Below are 23,788 nucleotides of genomic sequence, written 5' to 3' on the forward strand. Positions count from 1 at the left end.
CCATCAAAAGCCATGTGAAGTGATGCGACGAAAAAGAAAACACTTTGAAGTGTTGTACAAGTTGAGCTGAAAGCTGTGGTTAGCTAATCACTTCAGGACATTGAAACAGTTGTTTACAGGACTGGCTCTGTAGATGATTTATTTTAAAGACAAATCCTGGGGCGCCTGGGTGGCTCGGTCAGTTAAGCATCCGACTTCAGCTCGGGTCATGATCTCCCGGTTCATGAGTTCGAGCCCCGCGTCGGGCTCTGGGCTGACAGCTCGGAGCCTGGAGCCTGCTTCGGATTCTGCATCTCCCTCGCTCTCTGCCCCTCCCCCCGCTCATGCTCTGTCTCTCTCTAAAATAAATAATAAAAACATCAGTAAAACCCCAGAAAGACAAATCCTGTATGAGAGTCCCCCTGATTTCCGCAGAGATCGCACTACTGAGCCTGCTACTTTGGACACTGCTGTCTGGCCACAGGCTCAGGGTAAGTGGGGGCTGCCTAACTTAGCACAGGCGTTCTGCAGGGGGAGCTCGAGGGTGTGGGAGACAAACCCACCTACCAGCACCACTAACAGCATGAGCCCTGAGAAGGGAGGAGAAGAAACACTACTGAAAACTATGCCCCGTGATGTTCCGAACAGTATCAACAATTCGTACGGCACTGAATCAAGGGCACGCTGGAGAAGTCAGGGAACAGTTAACTCTCACAGTCTTACTTTACAGTGAGGGGAGCGTCTCCACTTCTGTTGGTGTAATTGACCACGGCATTGAAGGACTGGTTAATCCACTGCCAGAACAGCACCGCCGGCGTGGTCCTAAAACAGAGCGATCCATCACACACCGGCCATCGCCTGTGACCTAGCCGCTGTGCAGAACAGAAAATGTGAACACCAGTAACCAGAGGGGAGATGGACTGAGGAAGGAGGACGCTAGGGCAGAGACCGTGCATTCTGGGTCGAGGGCTTTGGACCTGTACGGCGGGGCAGATGCTCGCCCTCTGGTTCTCAGCTCCCTCGTTCTTTAGATACGAGTAACACCAAGCTCAAAGGGTTACAGTGAGGAGCAAGTTATCTTCCTTACATTTTATCTTAAATCTGTAAAGAGCCTGGCATACATACAGTAGGCACTCAACAAATGTCAGGTTCCTTCTCTTGGGGAAAAAAGAAGCCATTTGTAGGCAAAGTAGCCCTGATGCCTCCTAACCAACCACATGCACAAGCCTAAGTGTCCACGTCTACAGCTGCACCTACACCGTGTGTCGTATGAACGGATCCAAAAGAGAATCTGCTTAGAGCGTTTTTTAATTTTCTTCCCTCCATCTCATCTCCTTTTGGGTCTAAGATTTAGGGAAACATTCAGTCTCCTTTTGAACAACGAAGAGAATACTGTTTATTTAGCACAGGGAAAAGTTAAAACAACCCCCTAGAGTTACAACATCTATACGAAGTGGAACTCAACGTGAAATGACATTTCTTCCCATAAAACTATTCACATATAAAACTGTACTTGAAGCTTCTGTGATGTAAAACGAACTGCTGTCACATTTCCAGAACTTACCTATAAAACGTCATCATACAACCTGTGATGGTCATGTTCATTGGAACCTGAGCTGACATTCTGCCTATCAAAATCATCTTTTCACCAGTGTCGGGATGAAAAGCTGAATCATAGATGTATTTTGCTCTCCATAACTCATTTTCTGTGAGACCAGGAGGAACAATTCCTTGCCTAGGGAAACAAGAAATAACAAGGGAAACTTCATCTTAATTATCTCACCAGTGCTCTAGAGATGTGTAGCTAGAAAGTTCTTGAGTTTCCGCTTACCTGAAACAACCGTGCCTGCAAGTTGCTAAGTGAGATTTTAGTAACACAAAAGACAGTAAACACAATGTACATTTCACACCCGTATATCTCAAATCGTCTGTAATTTTGAAAAACAAAAACTTACCTTATATCTTGAAGTACTCAACTCTGAAATATCCTTTGTTTTAAATGATGTATTTAAAAACGTATCTTGAGGGGCGCCTGGGTGGCTCAGTCGGTTAAGCGTCCGACTCTTGATCTTGGCTCAGGTCATGATCTCACAGTTTGCGAGTTCAAACCCCACGTTGGGCCCTTCACTGACAGCACAGAGCCTGCTTGGGATTCTGTCTCTCCCTTCCCTGTTCTCCCCCCTCTCTGTCTCTCTCTCTCAAAATAAATAAGTAAAACTTTTAATAAAATTAAATAAATAAATAAAAATGTGTCTTTAACTTTGCAAACTCTAAAATATTTTTAACCAACTAGACAAAAGCCGCGGCGATCAAGAACATTAATTAATTAATTAATTAATTTATTTATTTTTAAATGTTTTTTTATTTATTTTTGAGACAGAGCATGAGCAGAGGAGGGGCAGAGAGAGAGGGAGACACAGAACCCGAAGCAGGATCCAGGCTCTGAGCTGTCGGCACAGAGCCCGATGCGGGGCCCGAACCCACAAACCGCGAGATCGTGACCTGAGACAAAGTCGGACTCTTAACCGACTGAGCCACCCAGGCGCCCCATTAATTTATTTTTAAACCTACAGTTTGAAACCCTAGGTTAGAAAGGCTCATTGTCTTGTTATCAAAGAAACACATGTTCGTTGCTAAACATTTAGAAAACGCAGAAATTCATTACTGCAATGAAAACCACTCAAGCCTGTAACTACTCATTCCCACCGGCACTGTTGTGGTAAACGTGCTGCCAGTGTGTTGCAGGACCTGAATACGCCACTTAGGACCTTTACAAAACACCACACCCACTGCTTTATGACCACCTTTTTAAAACGAGAAGTATTTTGTAAATGTTTCTCTGGATCTTTCTTCTTCTATATCATCTATACTGGGTTGAATTCATATCCACCCAGAACCTCAGAATGTGACCCTATTCAGAATCAGGGTCTCTGCAGATGTAACAATTAAAATGAGGTCATGCTGAATTAGGGTGGGCCCTAAATCCAATGACTGGGGCCCTCAGAAGAGCCATGTGCAGACAAAGATGGCGGTCCCGTGGTGGCAGAGGCAGAGACTGGAATAATGTAGCTGCAAGTCAAGGAACATCAAGGAATGCCTCGGGCCACCAGAAGCTGCATGAGGGGAAGAAAGATTCTCCCCTACATCCTTCTCAGGGAGAGGGAGATGGCTCTCCCCACACCTTGACTTCAGACTTCTAGCTTCCAGAACTGCAACAGAATAAATACATTTCTGTTGTTTTAAGCCACTCAGCTTGTGGTAGTTGGTTACAGCCGCCTGCCTTAGGAAACTAACACATCATCCTTTCAAATGCTACAGCATTCCACTGAATCTCAGATAGCAGATTATCCCAATCCCTTATTGTTGGACATTTTAATTGCTGCTAATCTTTTCATTTGTAAAGGATGAGGAAGTTAATCTTCTTATAAATAAATCTTTTCTGCATCCAAGATTATTTAGAAATGAGTACATTTGCTGTGGCAAAAGTTATATGAAATATTGAGACTCTAAATATGCCTTTCATCCTTTTCTTTACTTGACTGTTTTTTTTATTATCAGTGGCAGCAGCAACCTCACAGTTTAAGCAACTCACATGTACACTTAACACACTGTGGTTGATCTGCTTAGTTGTGTTACCGGCTGCCCAGAACATGTTTATCTTTATGTGGTCAGGTAGGAACAAATACCTAGAAAGGCCTGACCCACTGCAAGGTTGTACAAACATTCACCTCTACGTCCTATACTTTCAACATTGTTTTGTTGTTGTTGTTGTCAATGAAGTTTTTAGTTTATTTGGAATTTATCTTCAGTTATGAAAATGTGAAATTTGCTTAATTTTGCTTTCCCCCTGGCTGGTCTACCGTGCTAACACCAAGATTTAAATGTTACAGTCATCATCTGCTGACATCCTGTGAATGCCAGGCTTGGTTTTGGGGCTTTCTGTGCAGTTCCCACTATCTACACCTTGTGGGGCCGATCCCCACCCTTTTACAGACAGTCTATTTTATGCCTGGTAAGAACAGAGGTCTCTCCTACCATGACTCCTCATTTTCCTTTTCAAAAGCCCCTGAATTATACTCATTATTCTTCCAGACAATGCTTAGAATTATTCTGTCAGTTTTGGGGGCGCCTGGGTGGCTGAGTGGGTTGAGCGTCTGACTTTGGCTCAGGTCATGATCTCGCCCTTTGTGAGTTTGAGCCCTGCGTCGGGCTCTGTGCTGACAGCTCAGAGCCCGGAGCCTACTTCAGATTCTGTCTCCCTCGCTCTCTGCCCCTCCCCCACTTGTGCACACACGCATGTGCGATCTCTCTTTCTCTCTCAAAAAAATTAGTAACTACTAAAAAAAATTAAAAAGAACTATTTTGTCATTTTTCAATATTGATTTACTTATTTTAGAGAGAAAGAGTGGGGGGAAGGGGCTGAGAGAGAGGGTGAGAGAAAAACCCAAGCAGGGTCCAGCACAGAGCCTGATGTGGGACTTCATCCCATGAACTGTGAGATCATGACCTGAGCCGAAACCAAGAGTTGGGATGCTCAGCCGAATGAGCCACCCAGGTGCCCCTATTTTGCCAATTTTATATGTGAACACAATTGTATTTGGATTGAAACTCTGTCCAGACTGACTGCATGTTTCTCCAGTTACTCAAAGGCTTCTCTTAATGACCCTCTGTGGTCATCTAACTGCTTCACGCCTCCGGGTAAGTACATGCCCAGATGTTTCATATACAGGTATATACGTGTTTTGGTCTTAGGAATGATATTAAAAAATATTGTCTTATTATTGCTGGTATACGGCAAACTATTAACTCTTTGTGTGTAGCCCACTCATATTCTCTTATTTGTTCCACTAGCTTTTTAGTTGATTGGTAAGAATATCGAAAGGAAGGACGGAAGGAAGGAAGGAAGGAAGGAAGGAAGGAAGGAAGGAAGGAAGAGGGAGAGAGAGAGGGAGGGAGGAAGGGAGAGTGGGAAGGAGGAAGGGAGAGAAGGAGGGAGGAAGGGAAAAAAAGAAATTGTCTCATGTTTTTAGATCTCTACATCTTTTTTTAAGTTTATTATTTTTTTTAATGTTTATTTATTTTGGAGAGAGAGAAAGAGCATAAGTGGGGAGGGGCAGAGAGGGAGACACAGAATCTGAAGCAGGCTCCAGGCTCTGAGCTGTCAGCACAGAGCCTGATGCGGGGCTCAAACTCACAGACCCCGAGATCATGACCCGAACCAAAGTCGGACACTCAACCGACTGAGTCACCCAGGTGCCCTTTAAGTTTATTTATTGAAGCAATCTCTGCATCCAACACAGGGCTTGAACTCAGGACCCTGAGATTAAGAATCACATGCTCCAATGACTGACCTGGCCAGGTGCCCCTCTTCCTCCTTTTTTTTATGTTTACTGAATTAGTTAGAGCTTCTAGAAAAATACTATACAATAGTGAAGATACAAGCATCCCTGACTTGCCCCTGACTTTAGAGAGAATGCCTTCTAGTGCAGGATTTTTAGGAGTGTTCTCCTGGATGTAAAAAGGGCCCATGTTCAAGTTTGAGAAAAAGGATTCAACAGCTTTCTTTAGTCCAAGACTTTGTGGAATATTTAAAAAGTCAATGGGATAGGACATCCTCAAGAATGGCATGCAGGGGCATGCCTGGCAGGCTCCATAGGTGGAACGTGCAACACTTGATCTGGGGGTTGTAAGCTTGAGCCCCATGTTGGGTTTGGAGATTACTTAAAATCTTAAAAAACAACAAAAATGGGATGTAAACTTATTCAAATTTGACTACGGAAGCCACCTTGTCTCTCCCTCTCTGGGTGTCTCTCTCCTTCTCTTGGTCTCTGGTGTTGGGGGGAAATATTCCACAGGATTGCTTTTCTGCAGAACCGTCTGGGAAGCTCAGTTCTCCTGTTTCATCATTTAGCGCGATGCTGGCTGCTGCTGTGGAACGTGTATTTTTTACCATATTAAAGACACACTGTACCTTATTCCCAGCTGAGAAATTAGTTTCTGAGAAACACATGGATAATTTCACCTTCTTTTGGGCATCTATCAAGATGTGACTTTCCTGCTTTGGTGTGACAGATTATAGTGATAGATGCCCTAAAGTAGATCATCTTTTTTATTCCTGGAATAAACCCTACCTGTTCAGGTTTTAACGTAAGGCTGGATGTGATGTGCCAGGATTTTATTTCGGAGTTTTGCCTTATGAATTTGTAAGAGGGGCCACTGCTTTCTTTCAGCACACTTCTGTCATTTACAGTACCAGGGTTGCACATGAATTGGGAAGCATCTCCTTTTTTTCAGGAAATTACATCAGCTTTATTAAGGTATAATTTAAACGCAATAAAAGTCACCCATTTTAAATGTACGATCTGATGAGTTTTGGAAAATGTACACAGTGGTGTGGCCACCTCCAGAATCATGGTATGGAATGTTTTCATCTCCCCAAAAGTTCCTTCTGTTCCTTTCTGCCACTTCCTGGCAAACCCCAGTCAGCTTCCACCTTTTCCTCTGTATCAGAACTGGCAAACTACAGCCCATGGCCTGCTTCTGAATGGTTTGTGTGCTAACAGTGGTTTGTACATTTTTAGACAGTTGTTAAAAAAAAAAAGGCAGCGTGCTTGGGAGGCCCAGTCAGTTAAGTATCTGACTCGTGGTTTCGTTTCAGGTCGTGATCTCGTGGTTCGTGAGATCGAGCCCCACATCAGGCTCTGTGTTGAGAGCGCAGAACATGTTTGGGATTCTCTCTCTTTCCCTCTCTCTCTGTCCCTCCTCACTCATGCTCTGTCCCTCCCTCTCAAAATAAATAAATAAACATTAAAAAAAAAAAGCAAAACAACACAGAAGAATATGTAAGACAGAATATGCAGACTGTATGGCCCGCAAAGCTGGAAATATTTACCACCTGGCCCTCTGTGGGAAAGGTGGGCCACCCCACGCCCTTCACCACTGGAAGAGCACCCCGGTTCGCTCCCCACGTCTTTGTTTCTACTCTCTCACCAAGCCAGCTCCGTCATTAATGCCCTGCCACTGCCTCCCGGGAAGCTTCATCATGCTCTGACAAAGAACTGTTAGCTTCTTTGCAATGTGTTTGTGCCCTTTCAACCCCTCTGTCTTTTCCTCTCCACCTCTCCTCTTTTTATGGCGCTTGTTCCAGATTCATAGGACACCTGCTTTTCTGAATTCCTGACTGTGCTTCTGCTGTCCTCCCTGCCTTGTTCTTCAGTACTTTTGTATATGCTTCCAGGACTGCTGTCCGGCCATTCTCTCTTTACGCGCAAGCACATGCTAAGATCCGGCCAGCCTCAGAGCTGGTCACAGAGTTTACAGGCTGCCCTTGGTTCCTTCCCCAACCACCCACGTGACCAACCATCAAACTCCCGCCTTGTGTATGCGGCTTGTGGCCCGAGTGCCCACTGCTCCGATTCTCAGCTTCCGGCGGACTCTCCCCGAGAGCAGGAGTCTGTAAATTACTGTTTCTGGCTTGTCTGCCTCACTAGCTAAGAGTGGCTTTTAAGTTTTTAAAAGGATTGTTTAAGAAACAACAACAACGCAAACGCCAAACTAAGAAAAACAGGCGACAGAAACCCTTTGTGGCCCACAAAGCCCGAGATATTCTTATGTGGTCTTCGATGGAGACAGGTGTGACCACTGCCTACTAGAGCATCTGTCTTCTCTGACCTCACGACCGACTCTTTGAGTTGATGAACTGCAGCCCAAACCTACAAACCTGCCACCGGCATCTTTCCATCTGAGCTCCTGCCTGTGCGGTTTATTCACTGAGGTTCCAGCTCAGAAGCAACCAACCTACCCTAATTCTTAACAACTTGTTTTCTACACGATGCTGTCTCCATCTGGAGACAGAAAGATACACAGGGGGCTACAGATGCTCGGGTGTACTTAAGAGGAGGAGGCAGAGCGCCGGGAGAGGGGACCTCACAGATTGGTACTTAGGAGCTAGAGGGATGGCTGTCTTATTTCCAGGTTACTGTGAACCCTGGATATCTGCCTTCAGGCTCAGCATAAAACAGGATAAGCTGTGTGTTCCTATTTCCTCTTCTTTTTGGTTAAAAAGAAAGTTGTAAAATCACTAAGTGAAGGTTTAGAGACAATAGGTCACGTGACAACCTATTACTATAGTCACCAAAAAGCACAGCCGTTAACGTTACCTGTAATCGTGCACCACTCTTCTAGCATTCTCTAGTTGTTCGTTGCTTAACAGAATATTCCTGGGGTCTGTCACAGTGAAGAAATGATTGGCTCGTCCAACAAAGGTGCTTTGATCCCATCGAGGTTCCTTGATGTTAATGTTTGCTGGAAGTTCTCCAGACATCGTCCTGGACTCTGCAGAGGGTCAAAAAGACAAGTCTAGTCAAGGCTCACGATGTTCCAACACGTTTTACAAACTTAGAGTCACATCAGCCTTCAGGCAAAAATTTATGTACATTCCTATTTACAAAAATAACTTGGCTATAACTGGCAGAAGGACCATCTACACCCAAAGCTTACTTTGTCCATAAATCCCACCTGATCTTAACCAAATTTCACTAATTTCCCACATATTTCTCTTTATAAACACATAGTATTTCATCACTCCTTAGCTTTTGGAAGCCTAGAAATACTCTAGAAAAAAAAGAAATATAAAAAGTTAAAATTAACACCAGCAGTAACAGGGTCTGAAGTTTGAAACCCCTTTTCTCAAAATACTACTGCACTCTGGCCTATTAAATTTGTTGTTTCTACCAGTAGAAGTGACTAATTATGCAAAAAAGGGTTAAGTAAATGCTAAACATCCTACAATTAGAACAAGATTCAGATTCAGGCAGGCTTGTTGAGCATATACGCCACCAATCAAAAAGACAAGTTATGTTCTTCAATCTAACATAGTGGAAAAAGCACAGTGACACAATCCCATGAATAAGAGTAACACTGTAGCATTTAGTGTAGTTTGTGGCTAAGGACCATTACTATTTTCCCAAAAGTAAATAATTTCTTTCTCTGAGTGATACACACTTATTTTTAAAATTGCACTGTATTATTAAAATGCATGCTTATGGTAGTATTCTGAATAACATAAGCTTATTGTAGAAAACACAGAAGAAACAAAACCTCTGCTAATTTAGCCACACTAAAATAAACATCTTTAATGTTTTGGTAATTCCTTGCAGGCATTTTTTTATGCATATTATCATATAAATAAAAAAATAAAGTTGATATCATACTCTGTATTTTAATATCCTGATTTTTTTTGTTTTGTGCTTATTTCATGAGCATTTCCCATGGCACTAAATATTCATTTTGGGTATATAACAACACCTTTAATGTTTAAGTTATTTCCAGTTTTTCACCATGATAAATCATGTTGTATCCTTGTCTCTGATCTCTTCAAAGCTGGTGATCTCCTTAGGCTTGATCTCTGCATGACATTAGCAGATTGAAGGACTGGATCACTATGAAGGCTTCAAACCATTGCTTTTGTATTCCTGTCTCCCTCCCCTACATTTCTAATACCAGTTCGAATAGCAGCTTTCTTTTCCAGGTGCTTCACAAGTTCTTAGGTACGGTAAGATGCCAGGTGCAGACGCTAGGCACTCTGGTCACCGGGCTTTATCAAACTCTCAACACGTATCACAGCCCACCGGATCAAAAGCGAACGTGTTAGGACAACAGACGTGAGAAATCTAGTGTGTGTGACATAGCTGGTCAGGAAGAGTGAGAAGGTAAAAATCAGGTCTGCTGTTCATAAAGCCAGCTGGACTAGCAAACACAGATGAAGCCAACTGCAAAGTTAATGGGAAACCATACTTCTCCCAAGGTCACGATGCAGCTGTAAAGTGTCATAACACTGTCCCCTTCTTTGAGTGACCACTGCTTTCTTATCTCACCCAGACACCTTGTTTTCTATAATCACAAACTGTTAGAAACTTTGCTATTGGAAATCCAACAGAAAGAACAAAACATTCCACTCTTCACAAAGAAAAGGAGCCTGCTAGTATCCAAAATCTATAAAGACCTCACCAAACCGAAAAAGACCTCACCACACCTGAAAAACAAACAATCCAGTGAAGAAATGGGCAAAAGACATGAATAGACACTTCTTTAAAGACATCAAGATGGCCACCAGGCACATGTAAAGATGCTCAGCGTCACTGCTCATCAGGGAAATACAAATCAAAACCACACTGAGATATTACCTCACGTAGGTCAGAGTGGCTAAAATGAACAAATCAGGAGACTACAGATGATGGCGAGGATGTGGAGAAACGGGAACCCTCTTGCACTGCTGGTGGGAATGCAAACTGGTGCAGCCTCTCTGGAAAACAGTGTGGAGGTTCCTCAAAAAATTAAAAATAGATCTACCCTATGACCCAGCAATAGCACTGCTAGGAATTTACCCAAGGGATACAGGAGTACTGATGCATAGGGGCACTTGTACCCCAATGTTTATAGCAGCACTTTCAACAACAGCCAAATTATGGAAAGAGCCTAAATGTCCATCAACTGACGAATGGATAAAGAAGATGTGGTTTATATATACAATGGAATACTACTTGGCAATGAAAAAGAATGAAATATGGCCTTTTGGAGCAACGTGAATGGAACTGGTGAGTGTTACGCTAAGTGAAATAAGTCATACAGAGAAAGACAGATACCATATGTTTTCACTCTTATGTGGATCCTGAGAAACTTAACAGAAGACCATGGGGGAGGGGAAGGAAAAAAAAAAGAGGGAGGGAGTCAAAACATAAGAGACTCTTAAAAACTGAGAATAAACTGAGGGTTGATGGGGGGTGGGAGGGAGGGGAAAGTGGGTGATGGGCATGAGGAGGGCACCTGTTGGGATAAGCACTGGGTGTTGTATGGAAACCGATTTGACAATAAACTTCATATTAAAAAAAAGGAAAGAAAAGAAAAGGAGCCTGGATTCCCAGCCTAGGTGTGGAGTTTATCACAGAGTTTCTGGACACGACATTCCACAAATTTTTAACTCTGTAATTTCCAAGGAAACAGGGGCAGTGGGACCACTTCAGGGTCTAGACCTTAACACGCAGCCCTGGTTGAAGCCAATCAAAATACTGTTTCACTGAACTTCATCTAAAGTCCACTGTTCTCCAAGATGCTCTGTAAGATTTATCTCCTCCTTTGTTGGTTCCTCTGGTGTGTGGTCTCCCTCAATGCAAGAAGCCAATGAACGTGACTTTGTTGACTACAGCTTTGTCCCTGCTGGGTTTTGGCTGACTGGGCTATGGTAAGAGAAAACGTCTTAAATTTCAAACTAGAACACATCAAAATCAAGGGCTATGTAGTACACATCAAAGAGGTGTGCCACTGTTATGAGAAATGTCTAAATTATGAATTCGAATACATCAAATGTGTTACTTACAAAACATACAAAAAGCAAAACAAAAACTCCAATTCACACCCAGGAGAGCAGTAGCTTCCAGACTTGTCTGCTGAGACACCTTCGTGCCCCGCAGGGAGTGGAGGGGATTCAGCAGGTGGGGCTACAGCAAAGGATGTTGACAAGGAGTGACCAGCATGAGGAAAAGCAGGACAGGGTGGTGTCCTAGAAAACACGTCAAGTGAATCCCTTGGTAGTCCAGCTGGCCAAAATGAAGAACACCTTGGTAGGTGGTTACTCCCATTTTGGGAATGTGAAGACGGGAGAATACAGCCCCCTGAGGAGCCAGTCTAGGGGGAGGGGAACACTGCAGAACTCTGCACGTTCTAAAAACTCTCAGCAATGGTGGCTGCAAGTAGGGAGAGATGGTACACACACGTTAAGTGTTCCTCCTTAGGGAACGGTTTGTCCCCGCAAAGGCAATTACTATCTCCTGTCTAGAGATTTTGACCCAGTAGGCCTAGCAGAAGGCCAGGCATGAGATTTTTTTTTTTTTTTTTTTTTTTTACACATTTATTTGTTTTTGAGAGACAGAGAGACACAGAGCACAAGTTGGGGAGGGGCAGAGAGAGAAGGAGACACAGAATCCGAAGCAGGCTCCAGGCTCTGAGCTGTCAGCCCAGAGCCCGATGCAGGGTTCGGACCCATGAACCGTGAGACCATGCTCTGAGCCGAAGTTGGACGCTTAACCGACTGAACTACCCAGGGGCCCCTGACTCGCCATTTTTAACTGCACCACACAGATGAGGAGACGGAGGCCCAGAGGCTGCAAATAACTTGCCCGGGTTGTGTGACTGGTGCTGGTGGCTGAAGACAAGCTGGACAGCCCAAAGCAGGACTGCACTGCTGGGCATTGGTCTGCCAGCTCTCTCTACTCTACTCTACCGCTCTCATTTAGCTATTTTTCCCCTCAAAGTACATCAGTTAACGCCTGCACAGAACTGGTATCTTTGAGGCCCTCCTTTTTTGTTTAAATACTAACATGTCTACAGACACTATGAAGTTCTGCACTACAAGGACCCTGTGGTGACCCTAGAACATGTGAGCAAGAAGAAAGCTGTGGAGGCCTTCTTTGCCTGAAGAAGGAGTCCTTCTTTAGGCAAAGGAAAAGGGGAGAGATGGAAGAAAGAAACTCCAACATGTCTGGAGTTTCTATTACATGCCAGGAACTGGGCTAGACGCTAGCCTAAGAGTGCCAGCTCCTGCTACACGCTGTGGCAGAAGAGTCTACCTCAGCTCTCCTGACCGCGTGCTCAACGAGGAGGAAAGCAAGATTCTGAGATGCTACTCACAACTAATCCTCACCTACCCAGCAAGGAAGCCAGGAGGCTGATCTTCAGACTCCCGGCCAAGCCCACCAAAACCCCAACCCTGAAAGCTTTTAGTGACGGGCCCTGTAAGGACCTGTGGTTGGCAGAATGATGCCCCTCCCCAACATGTGCACGTCTTAGCCGCACGCACGGTCACCTTCTATGACCAAGGGACTCTGCTGCTGTGACTAAGGCAGGGCTCTTGAGACTGGGAACCACCGGGGCTTACTCAGGTGGGTCTGATACGATCACAAGAGCCCCCACGAGAGAAAGAGGAGGGCAGGTGAGGCAGAGCCGGAAGAACAGATGTGAGACGAGCAGAGACTGGGGTGACGTGAGGCGGTGAGCCAAGGAACATGGGCAGCTTCTGGAAGCTGCAAAAGTCAAAGAGCCTCCAGAAGTAACACAGACTCATTTTAGACCACCGGACTCCAGAACTATCAAATAATGTGCTGGTTTACAAACGTTAATTTTGTCGTGCTCTGTTATAGTGGCGAAAGGAAACTAATACAGCACCGTTCTCCCTACTTAGAAAGGATTTCAAATAGCACTGTACATTGGCATAAGAAATACCAATTAGCCTTCATAACCTGTCTCTGCCCCTCACGCATTTCAAAAACATGAAGCCTCATCAGGAATGTCATATTAACACACTTACCAAGACAGCTGGTCTCAAACCAGGTAAATTTTTAATTATTAACTGTGATGCCCATGTTTCAATTAGACAAGCCTTTTTCACACATGAACCTTCAAGCACACTTCCACTTTCTCAACTTTAATCAACCAGTGTCTAGAATCAGGAGTTCCACTTTCGGGTTTTTGGGTTTTTTTTTTTCTTTTCAAAAATGTATTTCCTATTCCACATTAAAAACCAGTAGGGCCATGGGGCACCTGGGTGGCTCAGTCGGTTAAGCGTCTGACTTCAGCTCAGGCCATGATCTCACAGTCCGTGAGTTCGAGCCCCATGTCAGCTCTGCACGGACAGCTCAGAGCCTGGAGTTTGCTTCAGATCCTGTGTCTCCCTCTCTCTCTGCCCCTCCCCTGCTCATGCTCTGTTTCTCTCTCAAAAATAAAATAAAAACATAAAAAAAAGGGGGGGGGGCCAGGAGTGGTCCTGCCACTGCCCTGGGGTACCTGTCTCCCCTCCTGTCCATGCCCGGGCCTGGGTGCTCTGACTGCAGACCAGACAGCAGCACTTTGTGCACCGAGCCAGGGTGCTGGGGGCTGCAGGCTGAGGGGGCACCGAGGCGCTGCTGGGGACCCCTCTTATCATTACCCCAGGCACGCTGCATTTTGTACCTGGAGCTGGCTAAGGGAGGGGGCTGAGACCCATCTGGGCCTTTGATCACGCAGCCATCTCCAGGGTGAATGAGCCAGCGTGGCCTCTGCCACCACGCGGGGGTCTCTGAGGCATGCCCCCTTTCTGCCTGCTTGCTGGGCCATGACTGGGCCTGACCGCTTGGTCACACCACCACGTCTTGGGTGCCCACTGACTGGCAGATGGCACTGGCCCCCACATACTGGGTACTGACCAGCTGTTTGCGCTGGAGGGTTGGGGGTGCCCCCCTTGGGCACCTCTGTAGGGAGGAAGCCGAGTCCCCAGGGGTGGGAGGAGAAGGAATGAGCTTGGTTTCCTTACAGTCTGGTTTACCCATAAAATGAGCAGTCATCTGAAGGTTTGGGGTTCCTGGGCTAGCTCCCTCACCCTGACTGGCTTGAAACTGGTCCAAGATCAGACACCTTTTTAGAGAGATGTTCTCAAACACAGCTGAGCACATGGTTCTGACAGTTTTTCATGAACAACGGATGCTGACAGTTTTATGACAGATACTCATCAACTAGGAATTTCTGCAGAGAACACCGGAGGAAGTCATCATGATGTACAACCTTGTGATACTGGTGGCAGGAGGAATGATCAAGAAGCCAAAATGGTTCAGAAGAAAGTTTCAGAGAACAAGATGTACATCTCTGGACCGCCAAAGCAGCACGGGTGAGGAAAAATGCAATACCTTAAAGGGATGCCTGCACGGGACGCCAAAGAATGTGTTCGAGAATACGTGAGTTTACCGGCTTTATCACACCTGAAGCGAATGAAAGAGTCATCTCGAGAATCAGAAGGCAGCAGTGGGGAGGATGTCCCCTTCGCACGTCTACCTGAGGCCTTCACAGTTACGCAGAACTGCTGAAATACCTTCAGAAATGATGCCACGGAGAGAGAGACAGGACTGTGGAACATCACAGCCACGGAGGCAGTAAGTGAAGACCTCCCCCAGCAGGAACTTACGAGCCAGTTCCCGGCCACTGTGACAACTGCACATGCCCAAGAGCAAAATGTTACGGTTTACACAACACTATCTTGGCACACTTCTGATGTTCAACAGACTCAGCTTGCACGATCTGAAATGATGGAATAGGGGTTGCTGAGGAGGGAAGGAGGCTGTGAGGAGTCCAGAACAGAGATATTACGGGGGAACGGCTGGTGAAGGTGACCTCTTTATATGTTTAAGTAGCTGTAAGGAGCTTCCTGAAGCCTGACCAAATGAGGTATGAACTCTTACTCAACAATCTTTTCCATGAGGGGTGCCTGGCTGGCTCAGTCAGTTGAGCGTCTGACTCTTGACTTCAGCTCAGGTCATGATCCCAGGGGGTTGTGGGATTGAGCCCCGCGTCGGGCTCTGCACTAAGCATAGAGCCTGCTTAAGATTCTCTCTCTCTCTCTCTCTCTCTCTCTCTCTTTCTCTCTCTCTCTCCTTCTGCTCCTCTCCTCAGCTCATGTGCTCTCTCTCTCTTAAAAAATACATACATACAGGGGCACCTGGGTGGCTTAGTCAGTTAAGCATCCGACTCTCGGTTTCAGCTCAGGTCATGATTTCACGGTTTGTGAGTTTGAGCCCCACACCTGACTCTGTGCAGGCGGTGTGGAGCCTGCTTGGGATCCTCCCTCTCTCCCTCTCTCCCTCTCTCTCTGACTCTCCCCCGCTTCTGCTCTCTGTCTCTCTCAAAATAAATAAATTAAATAAGCAATTAAATAATAATTAAAAAAAATTTACAGACAGACATACTTTATAAGTTTTCTGTGGATGACTGACATCACTTTGCAATTAAAAGAAAGCCAAAGCTTTATCACTTAGAGACAAAATCACTTGGAATGAACTCAGGATGTGGCTATCTGGCACCATTAATAATTAGAGAATTAGACCGGATTTAAATGACATTTCCAAAGAGATTATTTTACAGATTATAAATGTTGATTCATTAATTAACCCCTGAGAGGGAACAGAAATAATCTCTTAGGAGGAAAACTGTCAGAATTCAAACCCTTGGCTAAGGGTTTGCATAAATATAGTATCAGGGAGCCTCATCAAAATAAATTTCTCCAAGCCTTTTTATTCATTAATTCACAAACAAAATTACTTGATATATTCAGTATCCACTGAAGGCCTCCCTTGTACCCAACATCAGATTGGTCTTGCATTTGGAAAGACCCAATATATACTGTGAACAGTAGTTGAAAAACAAACATTTTAATGATCACAACCTAAATTTCCCCCCAAAAACCTGCAGACATCCTTCGTACACAGAGCTTATTATGCATGGACATCGCCCAACTCTGCCGATAAAGTCTTTAACTGAGTTATCAGATCACAAATCTTGCTGAGTGACTCTGGTATCCAAATCTGTACATAATTCTCAAGAATATCCGTTATATGGAGTAAGCCTGCTCTGAAGTACACAATGACTAAGTCACAGAATCCATAAGCTTTTAAAGCCAGAGTGGCATGACAAAGTTCCTCTACTCATAACACAGGACTACATTATCTATCATAGGCCTACTGGCAATGTTAATGAACTCCATCTCCTTCCAAGTCATTATTCAAATTACATCACAATCTTCATGAACAATTCTGGGAGGGCATTTCTGTTAGATGTCACACAGTCAGTGCACAGCTATACAAAGGCGAAAACCACCCCCCGGTTCCTAGAACCAGGACCACCTTCTACTACATATAAGCCTTCACGGCTGCTGAAGTCTGCACCAATTAGGCAATGGTGATCTGTTTGGTTTCCATCCGTCTGGTTGTACTTAACCAACTGTCTTATAAGTTGGGATCCCTGAATGGAAGGTATAGTGGTTAGGAGACTGTGTTTGTGGAGGCAGCAGATCTGAGTTCAAATCCCAGCTTCACCAATGACTCTGTGACCTTGTATGCATTAGCCCACTGTTCCAAGTTTCTGGATCTTTATGGATGAAACTGGGATATTACCTAATAACCACCACTAATATTTAACAACCATCTGTTCTAAGAGCTTTCCTTAGATTACCAACTCTTCTAACCCTCACAACAGTTCAGTTTCCTGAGCTAACTTGCTCAAGTACGTAGGGGCATTGGAACGTTAACCTAAGTCCTCTGGCTCCTCCAGAACCCTGCTCCTGGGAGAAGGGGTTGTAACCAGGATAGCATGTCCCCGGAGATTCCGATTCAGTAGAGCTGTGGATGGGGCCTCGGAAATAGATTTTTAAGAAGTACACCAGGGGAATCCTATGATTAGGTAAGTTTGGGAAACACCACGGGAAGAAGATAAAAAATAATAAATAAATAATGACCAAATGCCCTCCCAGTTAAGGGAAGATGCTTACCCTTTTGGAGGGCCAGTGTAGACATTTAGATGACTCCCTGGCCGTTAATACTGGTTGCTGGGTCTGTTCTTTCTGGCTGGTTCCTGATGAGAGTAGCTTCCTGCCCTATGGCCTGGTCCTGCGAGCACTTACCCTGACAATGTATGGAATCAGAACGGGACTGGACCAAATGCACTGTGGACTAGAGTCCTGATTCTGTCACTTCCTTTGTAGGCATGTCACTGGGTGACTCACTTCACATCTCTGAGCCTCAATATTATCATCTATAGAATGGAGATAAGAGGTGGCTCATAGAGCAAGCTGAGGTACACAAGAGAGCTTTAAACCTTTATTAATTGCAAAATGCTAAATAAAGGTAGGAAACATTTCTAACAAGCCAGTTTCCTGTGAGTGGATGTCCTCACTGGCTGAAGTCCTGCCCATAAATACAGTCACTGGCAATGGTGGTGGTGATGGGGTTGGGGGAGAAACGGACTGGAGCTTGGCTGCCTGAAGATGATGATCGAAAATGTCTATCAAAAGTAACTTCCCTCCAAGACAAACTTTGTTTCAAACTTTTAGCTGCATGCCAAGAAAATGCTTAAATATTGGAAAAAAATTTTTTGCCAAAAACTTTGCAGAAAACAAGTTAGCAGAGAATATGCTTTTTATCAGGGACTTAGTAACAAAGACCTTTAACCCTGGCTAAAGATTAACGATGGAAATTAAATTATTAAACTGTACCCTTGCTGTTGATTAAAACACCTGCAGTTTGAAAGAGGTAAGAAAGCCTAGTTGCCCTGGTTTAGTTAGGGCCAGGCAGGTGTGAAACACCCCGTCAAAGTCACTGTCTGGGCGATGTGACTGAGTGCCCACTATGCCAGATGCTAGGCGTTCCGGGATTATTCGATGCCAAACCCTCATTTCTGTTCTCCAAGAAAACATCCCCAGTTTTGTAGAGTTGCTCAGAAAAATCAAGTTCCACACCCAAGATGGCACAACCTGGAATCAGTGCTTCTGTCTGACTTTCCACCACGTTTCTGACCCCGGGGGGCCCACAGGTGATGTGCCTGCCAGGGGCAATCACCCTAACTCAAGAAGCCTAAACAGCACATTTACTAATTTGTTTGGGCTGGTCATCCAGGCACAAGGTTCCTTTCTCGAGGGTGTGGCCACACAGGAGACCAAATTACAGACCAGAAAGTTGAATCCTGTGCAAAGAACTAGATTCCTTCAAAGCGCATTTCCACTCATCAATGGCTTTCTGTTGCACACTCTCCTCTATTCCAGGGGGCTTTTCTAGAACCGAGGGAAGACATGGAGAATTAACGCCTTCTGCCTATCTCCCTGTCAGCACCCTCCCCGCCCCCTACTTCCCACCCCACAATGCAGATCCCACTCTTGGATTAACTTTAAAACATCCCAGTGACAATACAATCATCAGTCATATTCCAGCAGTCAAGATCAACTTTGGGTATGGGTTTCTTAATCAATTTCTTAGGATGGGGTGAAGTTCTCATCCATTTTCTTTCTTTTTTTTAATGCTATTGGTTTCTACTTGAGATGGTGGCATCAGCCTATACAAATGTTAACATACTATTTTAGACATATTCAGTTGAATATTTTACCACCCGCTTTAAAGAATCAAATCATGGGGGCGCCTGGGTGGCTCAGTCGGTTAAGCGTCCGACTTCAGCTCAGGTCGTGATCTCGCGGTCCGTGGGTTCGAGCCCCGCTTCGCGCTCTGGGCTGACAGCTCGGAGCTTGGAGCCCGTTTCGGATTCTGTGTCTCCCTCTCTCCCTGCCCCTTTCCCCGTTTGCGCTCTGTCTCTCTCTGCCTTTCAAAAATGAATAAATGTTAAAAAAATTAAAAAAAAAGAATCAAATCATGTTATAGATACTGTACCTGAAAATACGTGACAAAGTAACAGTTAACTAAAATGTCAATAACTTTGAACTTTGTATAATTACATACAAGTTTGATACTTACTTTAATTTTTCACTTTCCAGATAAGTCAGCCTTTTTTTTTTTTTTTATTTGATTACTGCTACCGATGTCTTACCTTTAACCTCATACAAAAGGTCGGTTCCACCCATGATTATACTCCAACTAAATACATCTGACCACTGCCTGCATAGGAGGATGGACGTAGATGCCATCCATATTTTTATTCTAAGGCACTGGAGAGCAAAGAAGTTGGACGATGGACCGATTCGTAAGGTCACTGCTGCTCTGGTCGTCCTCTAAGATTTCTGCCCAGGAAGCGAAGAGGGGGAGGGATGTTTCCTCCCTGTTGGCATCTTCCTACATCCATCTGCATGAGATTTCATGAGACTTCTACAGAGCATTAAGAGCATTCTAAATATATGACCACCTCTGAAGTCCAGCCAGACTTTGCTTTGCTATGCAGGTTCCTCTCTGACAACTACACCAGATACCGTCCCTTTTCTGAAGGCCCACGGGGCTTAAAAGCCTGCACCCTCAATCTAACCCTTGAGGGCATACTTAGATCAATTATACGTAGGGCTAAGACAGGATCTGATAGATCTTCCCTTCCAAACACTGTCATTTTTGCAAGCTGGACACCTGCAGTCCTAGGGAGAAAGGACCTGCTAGAGGCCCCAGAACTTCTTGGTAGAGCCTCCACACATCTTTTCAAAGAGATCCCCCCCAATCCTGTATACCTTGTATGTCAAGTCTGACTCCAGCACCGTTAAGAGTAGCAGAGCCTCCTTATTTACCTGCATACCCACCTCCCACCTATTGCAATGCCTAGAAGCAGCTCAGCGAACTGGGGATAGACCAAGGAAGAGAAAAGCAAGAGGCACCCGAGTCAAAATCTAGAAGGCGAGGCAGAAGAGAGATTATGAGTTTGAGAGAAGTACAAACAAAATGCAGTGGGGGTTCAGAAGACAGCTGTCCATGAGGTGGTTAAGTGCTTACGCTCCGAAGTCACTCGGAGGTAGGCGTTGTCATTCAGGCACCCAACGCATATTCATTGAGGGTCTACCTGGTACAGGAGATTGCTGGATGTAGGTAGGGACAGATAGGTGAGCACGACAAACAGGCCCTGATCACAGGATGAGAGAAGAAAACGAGCAAGTAAACACAGTTAATTCCAACTGGTGACAAATGCTATTGAAGAAAACCCACAGGGGTAACCTAACAAAGAATGGATGCGTGAGGGGGCAATTTTAGACAACACAGTCATGGGCAAGTAACACTTAAGCTGAGACGTGGCCTTGCTCTCCAGATGGCCAACTGTGCTACCTTGTGCTGGTTACTTAACCTCTCTGAGTACCAGCTTCCTCATCTGGATCATGGACAACACCACCAAGCACCTCACAGGGCTGAAAGAATGTAAAAGTAAATGGACCGAAAGAAATCACTGCACAAGCTTAGCAGATACCGTGGTTGTCATTCCAGGGAGGTTGGAGACCCGTGACACGTGGGAAAGATCAAGAGGGCATGGAGATGCAAGGTGGGGCCAGGACCACTCGCTCCCCTCTTTCCTGCAAGATCGCGAGTTCTAGGGCAGGGGCCGGGTGGTCTCTAACAGGATCAAGGAGCCCTGCTCTGCGCCGGGAGGAGAAACCAAGAGCTAAGAGTGTGGGGACATGAGGGTAGGGTCGGTAACACCTGGTCACCAGGCAATCACTCGCGCCCGTAGCGCGGTGGCCTGTCCCCGCGGCAGCCATTTTGGGTGTCCTCACCGCGGGGAGTCTGGTCACGCGGCCGAGCACAGCGTGGCAGGGCGCGTGCGGGCGTGGATGAGTGAGCCCCTTCCCGTCCGGGGCAAGACCGCACTCCACCGCCGGGGCTCAGGGGGCCTCGGGGACAGGTCGGGCTGCTGCAGGTGGGGGGCGGCCAGACAGCGGGAGGGCAGGGGTCCTCAAGGTGCCGGGACCCCTGGCCCGGGAGTCCCTGGCACGGCGCGGGGGTTCCCGACCTCCGGCCCGGAGGGGGAGGGGGGGTCTCCGCGCAACCCGCCTGCCGGCCCGCGCCGCTCCGCCCCTGCCCGCGCCCCTCCGCCGGGCTCCCCGCGCGCTTCCCACCCACCCCGGCTCGGCCCGACGCCCGCAACTCACCGCTCCCCGCCACCCGCCGCCCGCGCCGCTGGCACTCCCCGCTCAGCGCTGCCCGCGCCGCCACCGGAAGCGATTCTCCCGCCAGGGCGGCCCCGCGCGCCGCCGCCGCCCCGCGCGCGCCCTCGGAGCGCGTCCCCGTGCGGCGCCAGGCGGCCGCGTGGAGCCCCGGACCCGCCCCCGACTCGCCGCGCCGTCCGCCTGGCCTCGCGCTGCGCCCGGCGCGCTCCCTCGTGCCCGCGCTCTCGCTTCTGGCCCCTCCCCGCTCTCGGGCCCCGCGGTGAAGTCCCCACTTCGGCCTCCAGGCGGTCGGGGGCCCTCTCTGCTCAGGCCGGTGCCAGCGCTTCCCATTTGGGCTTCCCAATGGAAATTGGGCAAATCATTTCTTCAAGGCCAGCGTCTGGTATAGAGTTCGCAGCCGCTCATTCAGTCGCTCATCCATTCATTTAAACCCGTGTCCCCCCGAGTGTGGAGTTAGCCACAACTGGTGCCACAAGGCCATTTTAGGTGGTACAGGTGCCACGGTCTGACTTACGTCTTTGAAAAGACTCGCTCTGGCTACGGTATGGAGAATAGGCGGCAGGACATGGAGACAGAAAGAGGTCGGTAGGGTGGCTACCCTGGTTAGCCAGGGAAATACGATGGCGGTTTGGACCAGGTTGATACAAGTGAGGCGGTGAGAATTACTGGGTTCTGGGTATATCTTGGGGATAGATGAAATGCAGTATATGGTGAATTACATCATGTTCATGGAGAGGAAGACTCCATTTTTTAAGTCCTAAATTCTTCCCCCAAATAACCTATAAATGTAATGCAATCCCAAACAAAATCCTGACAAATCCAGTGGGTGTAAGAGTGTGTATGCACAGCTAGATAAAAGGACTATAAAATGTATAGGGAAAAACAAAGAACCAGAAATAGCCAAAACAATTTTGAAGAAAAAGAGGAGGGGGATGTGATTCATGCTATAAATACAGAGAGGTAGTATGTTTGTGCAACAAATAGCTTAGTGCAGCCAAACAGCAATACCCTACATGGACCCTGCACGTATAGAAATGTGCTCTGAGCTGGCATCCCAAGTGAGGGGCGTAGGTTAAATATTCACTAAATGATACTGGGGCAATTGAATCTTTACTTGTACCATACACAAAACTCAGCTCCAGGTGGATTAAAGACCCAAGTATGAGAAACAAAGCTCTCAAGTTTCTAGCAGACAATAGAGGAGGGTATGTTTATGACCCTGGGAGGAGTCATTCTTAAGTAAACACAAAAAGTACAAAATAGAAAGGCAAGATTGAAAAGTTAAACCTTATGAAAACTCAAAAATTCATGCTCACCAATGATATCATAAAAAGTGAAAAGTTCACAGACTGGGAGGAAATATTTTCAATGCATGGATATGGTAAAGAATACCTACCCAGAAAATATTTTTTAAAAATTTACAAACTAATAAGAAGAAACCACCCAATGGAAAGACATACAAAAATCATGGCTATGCAGCTCACAGAGAAGAAAAAAGAAATCGTCCCGATGCATAAGTAAAGATTTTCAAGCTGGTCAGTAATTTATTTGGACACTCAGCACGGGTTTCACAAAATTTTTGGTAGCACTCCTTATCCACAGAATTCCTTCGAATGTTGAAGCAGTTTATTATGTTCCTTACCAAACCCTGTGCAAGTGTTTGGCTCAAAAAGATGGAAAAAAAAAAAAAAAAGAAAGAAAGAAAGAAAAGAAATGGTTCCTTCACAGGGCTTATTGGCAAGGAGATAGAGATGTAAACAAGTAATTACAAGAAATGATTACAATTCAATATAAGAATTGCAACAGTGTAATGCGGGCTGTATAGCTAAGTGCTGAGAGCTTGGAGGAGGGACTGACTAGCTTGCCTGCAGAATGGGGTTGCAAGAGAGGTAGAGTAGATACAGAGCGTATCAGCTATCTGTTGCCACAGTGATGTTCCAGCACAGCCACGAAACCTCAGGAGTATACAACAATGAACATTTATTTTTGTGCCTGAGCCTATGTTGACTGGAAGTTGTGCTGATAGGAGCTGGGCTCAGCAAAGCTTACTCATGTCTGGTCAGCTGTGGGCTGTCAGTGGCTTTGTGGATCTTAGCAGGGCTCTTTTACATGTCTGGGGACTCAGCTGGGACAATTGGACCGACAAGGGGGTGGAGGGACAGAGATAGATATAGAAGAAGGAAACTCAGTGCTTCTTGAGGCCAAGGCTTAGGAGTGACACATCTTCAGGATGCCTGGGTGGCTCGATAGGTTAAGAGTCTGACTCTTGATTTTGGCTCAGGTGGTATCACAGTTCATGAGTTCGAGCCTCGCATTAGGTTCTTCACTGACAGCCCAGAACCTTCTTGGGAGAGAAAAAAAAGAGAACTGACACGCCTTCAC

At 46.0% G+C, this 23,788-nt stretch overlaps 1 protein-coding gene across 3 annotated transcripts in view; it reads right to left on the reverse strand.

The window, feature by feature from the left end:
- SFXN1 (sideroflexin 1) overlaps positions 1-21,537 on the reverse strand; it is a 40,350-nt gene extending 18,813 nt beyond the window's left edge. Inside the window, exons 1-4 of one of the 3 annotated variants that reach the window (XM_027034821.2) lie at positions 21,389-21,537; positions 8,139-8,313; positions 1,544-1,714; positions 703-801 (exon numbers count right to left, since the gene is read on the reverse strand). In XM_027034821.2, coding sequence (XP_026890622.1) covers positions 703-801; positions 1,544-1,714; positions 8,139-8,302 — 434 coding nt within the window. In that variant the 5' untranslated portion in view covers positions 8,303-8,313; positions 21,389-21,537. Of the gene's footprint in view, positions 1-702; positions 802-1,543; positions 1,715-8,138; positions 8,314-17,320; positions 18,659-21,388 lie in introns of those variants that run through there. The other 2 variants (XM_027034813.2, XM_027034840.2) reach the window with 2 other exon arrangements.
- Between the last annotated feature and the right edge of the window lie 2,251 nt (positions 21,538-23,788).

The sequence above is a fragment of the Acinonyx jubatus genome, chromosome A1 (genome assembly GCF_027475565.1).
Source record: "Acinonyx jubatus isolate Ajub_Pintada_27869175 chromosome A1, VMU_Ajub_asm_v1.0, whole genome shotgun sequence".
NCBI classification, from domain to species: Eukaryota; Metazoa; Chordata; class Mammalia; order Carnivora; family Felidae; genus Acinonyx; species Acinonyx jubatus.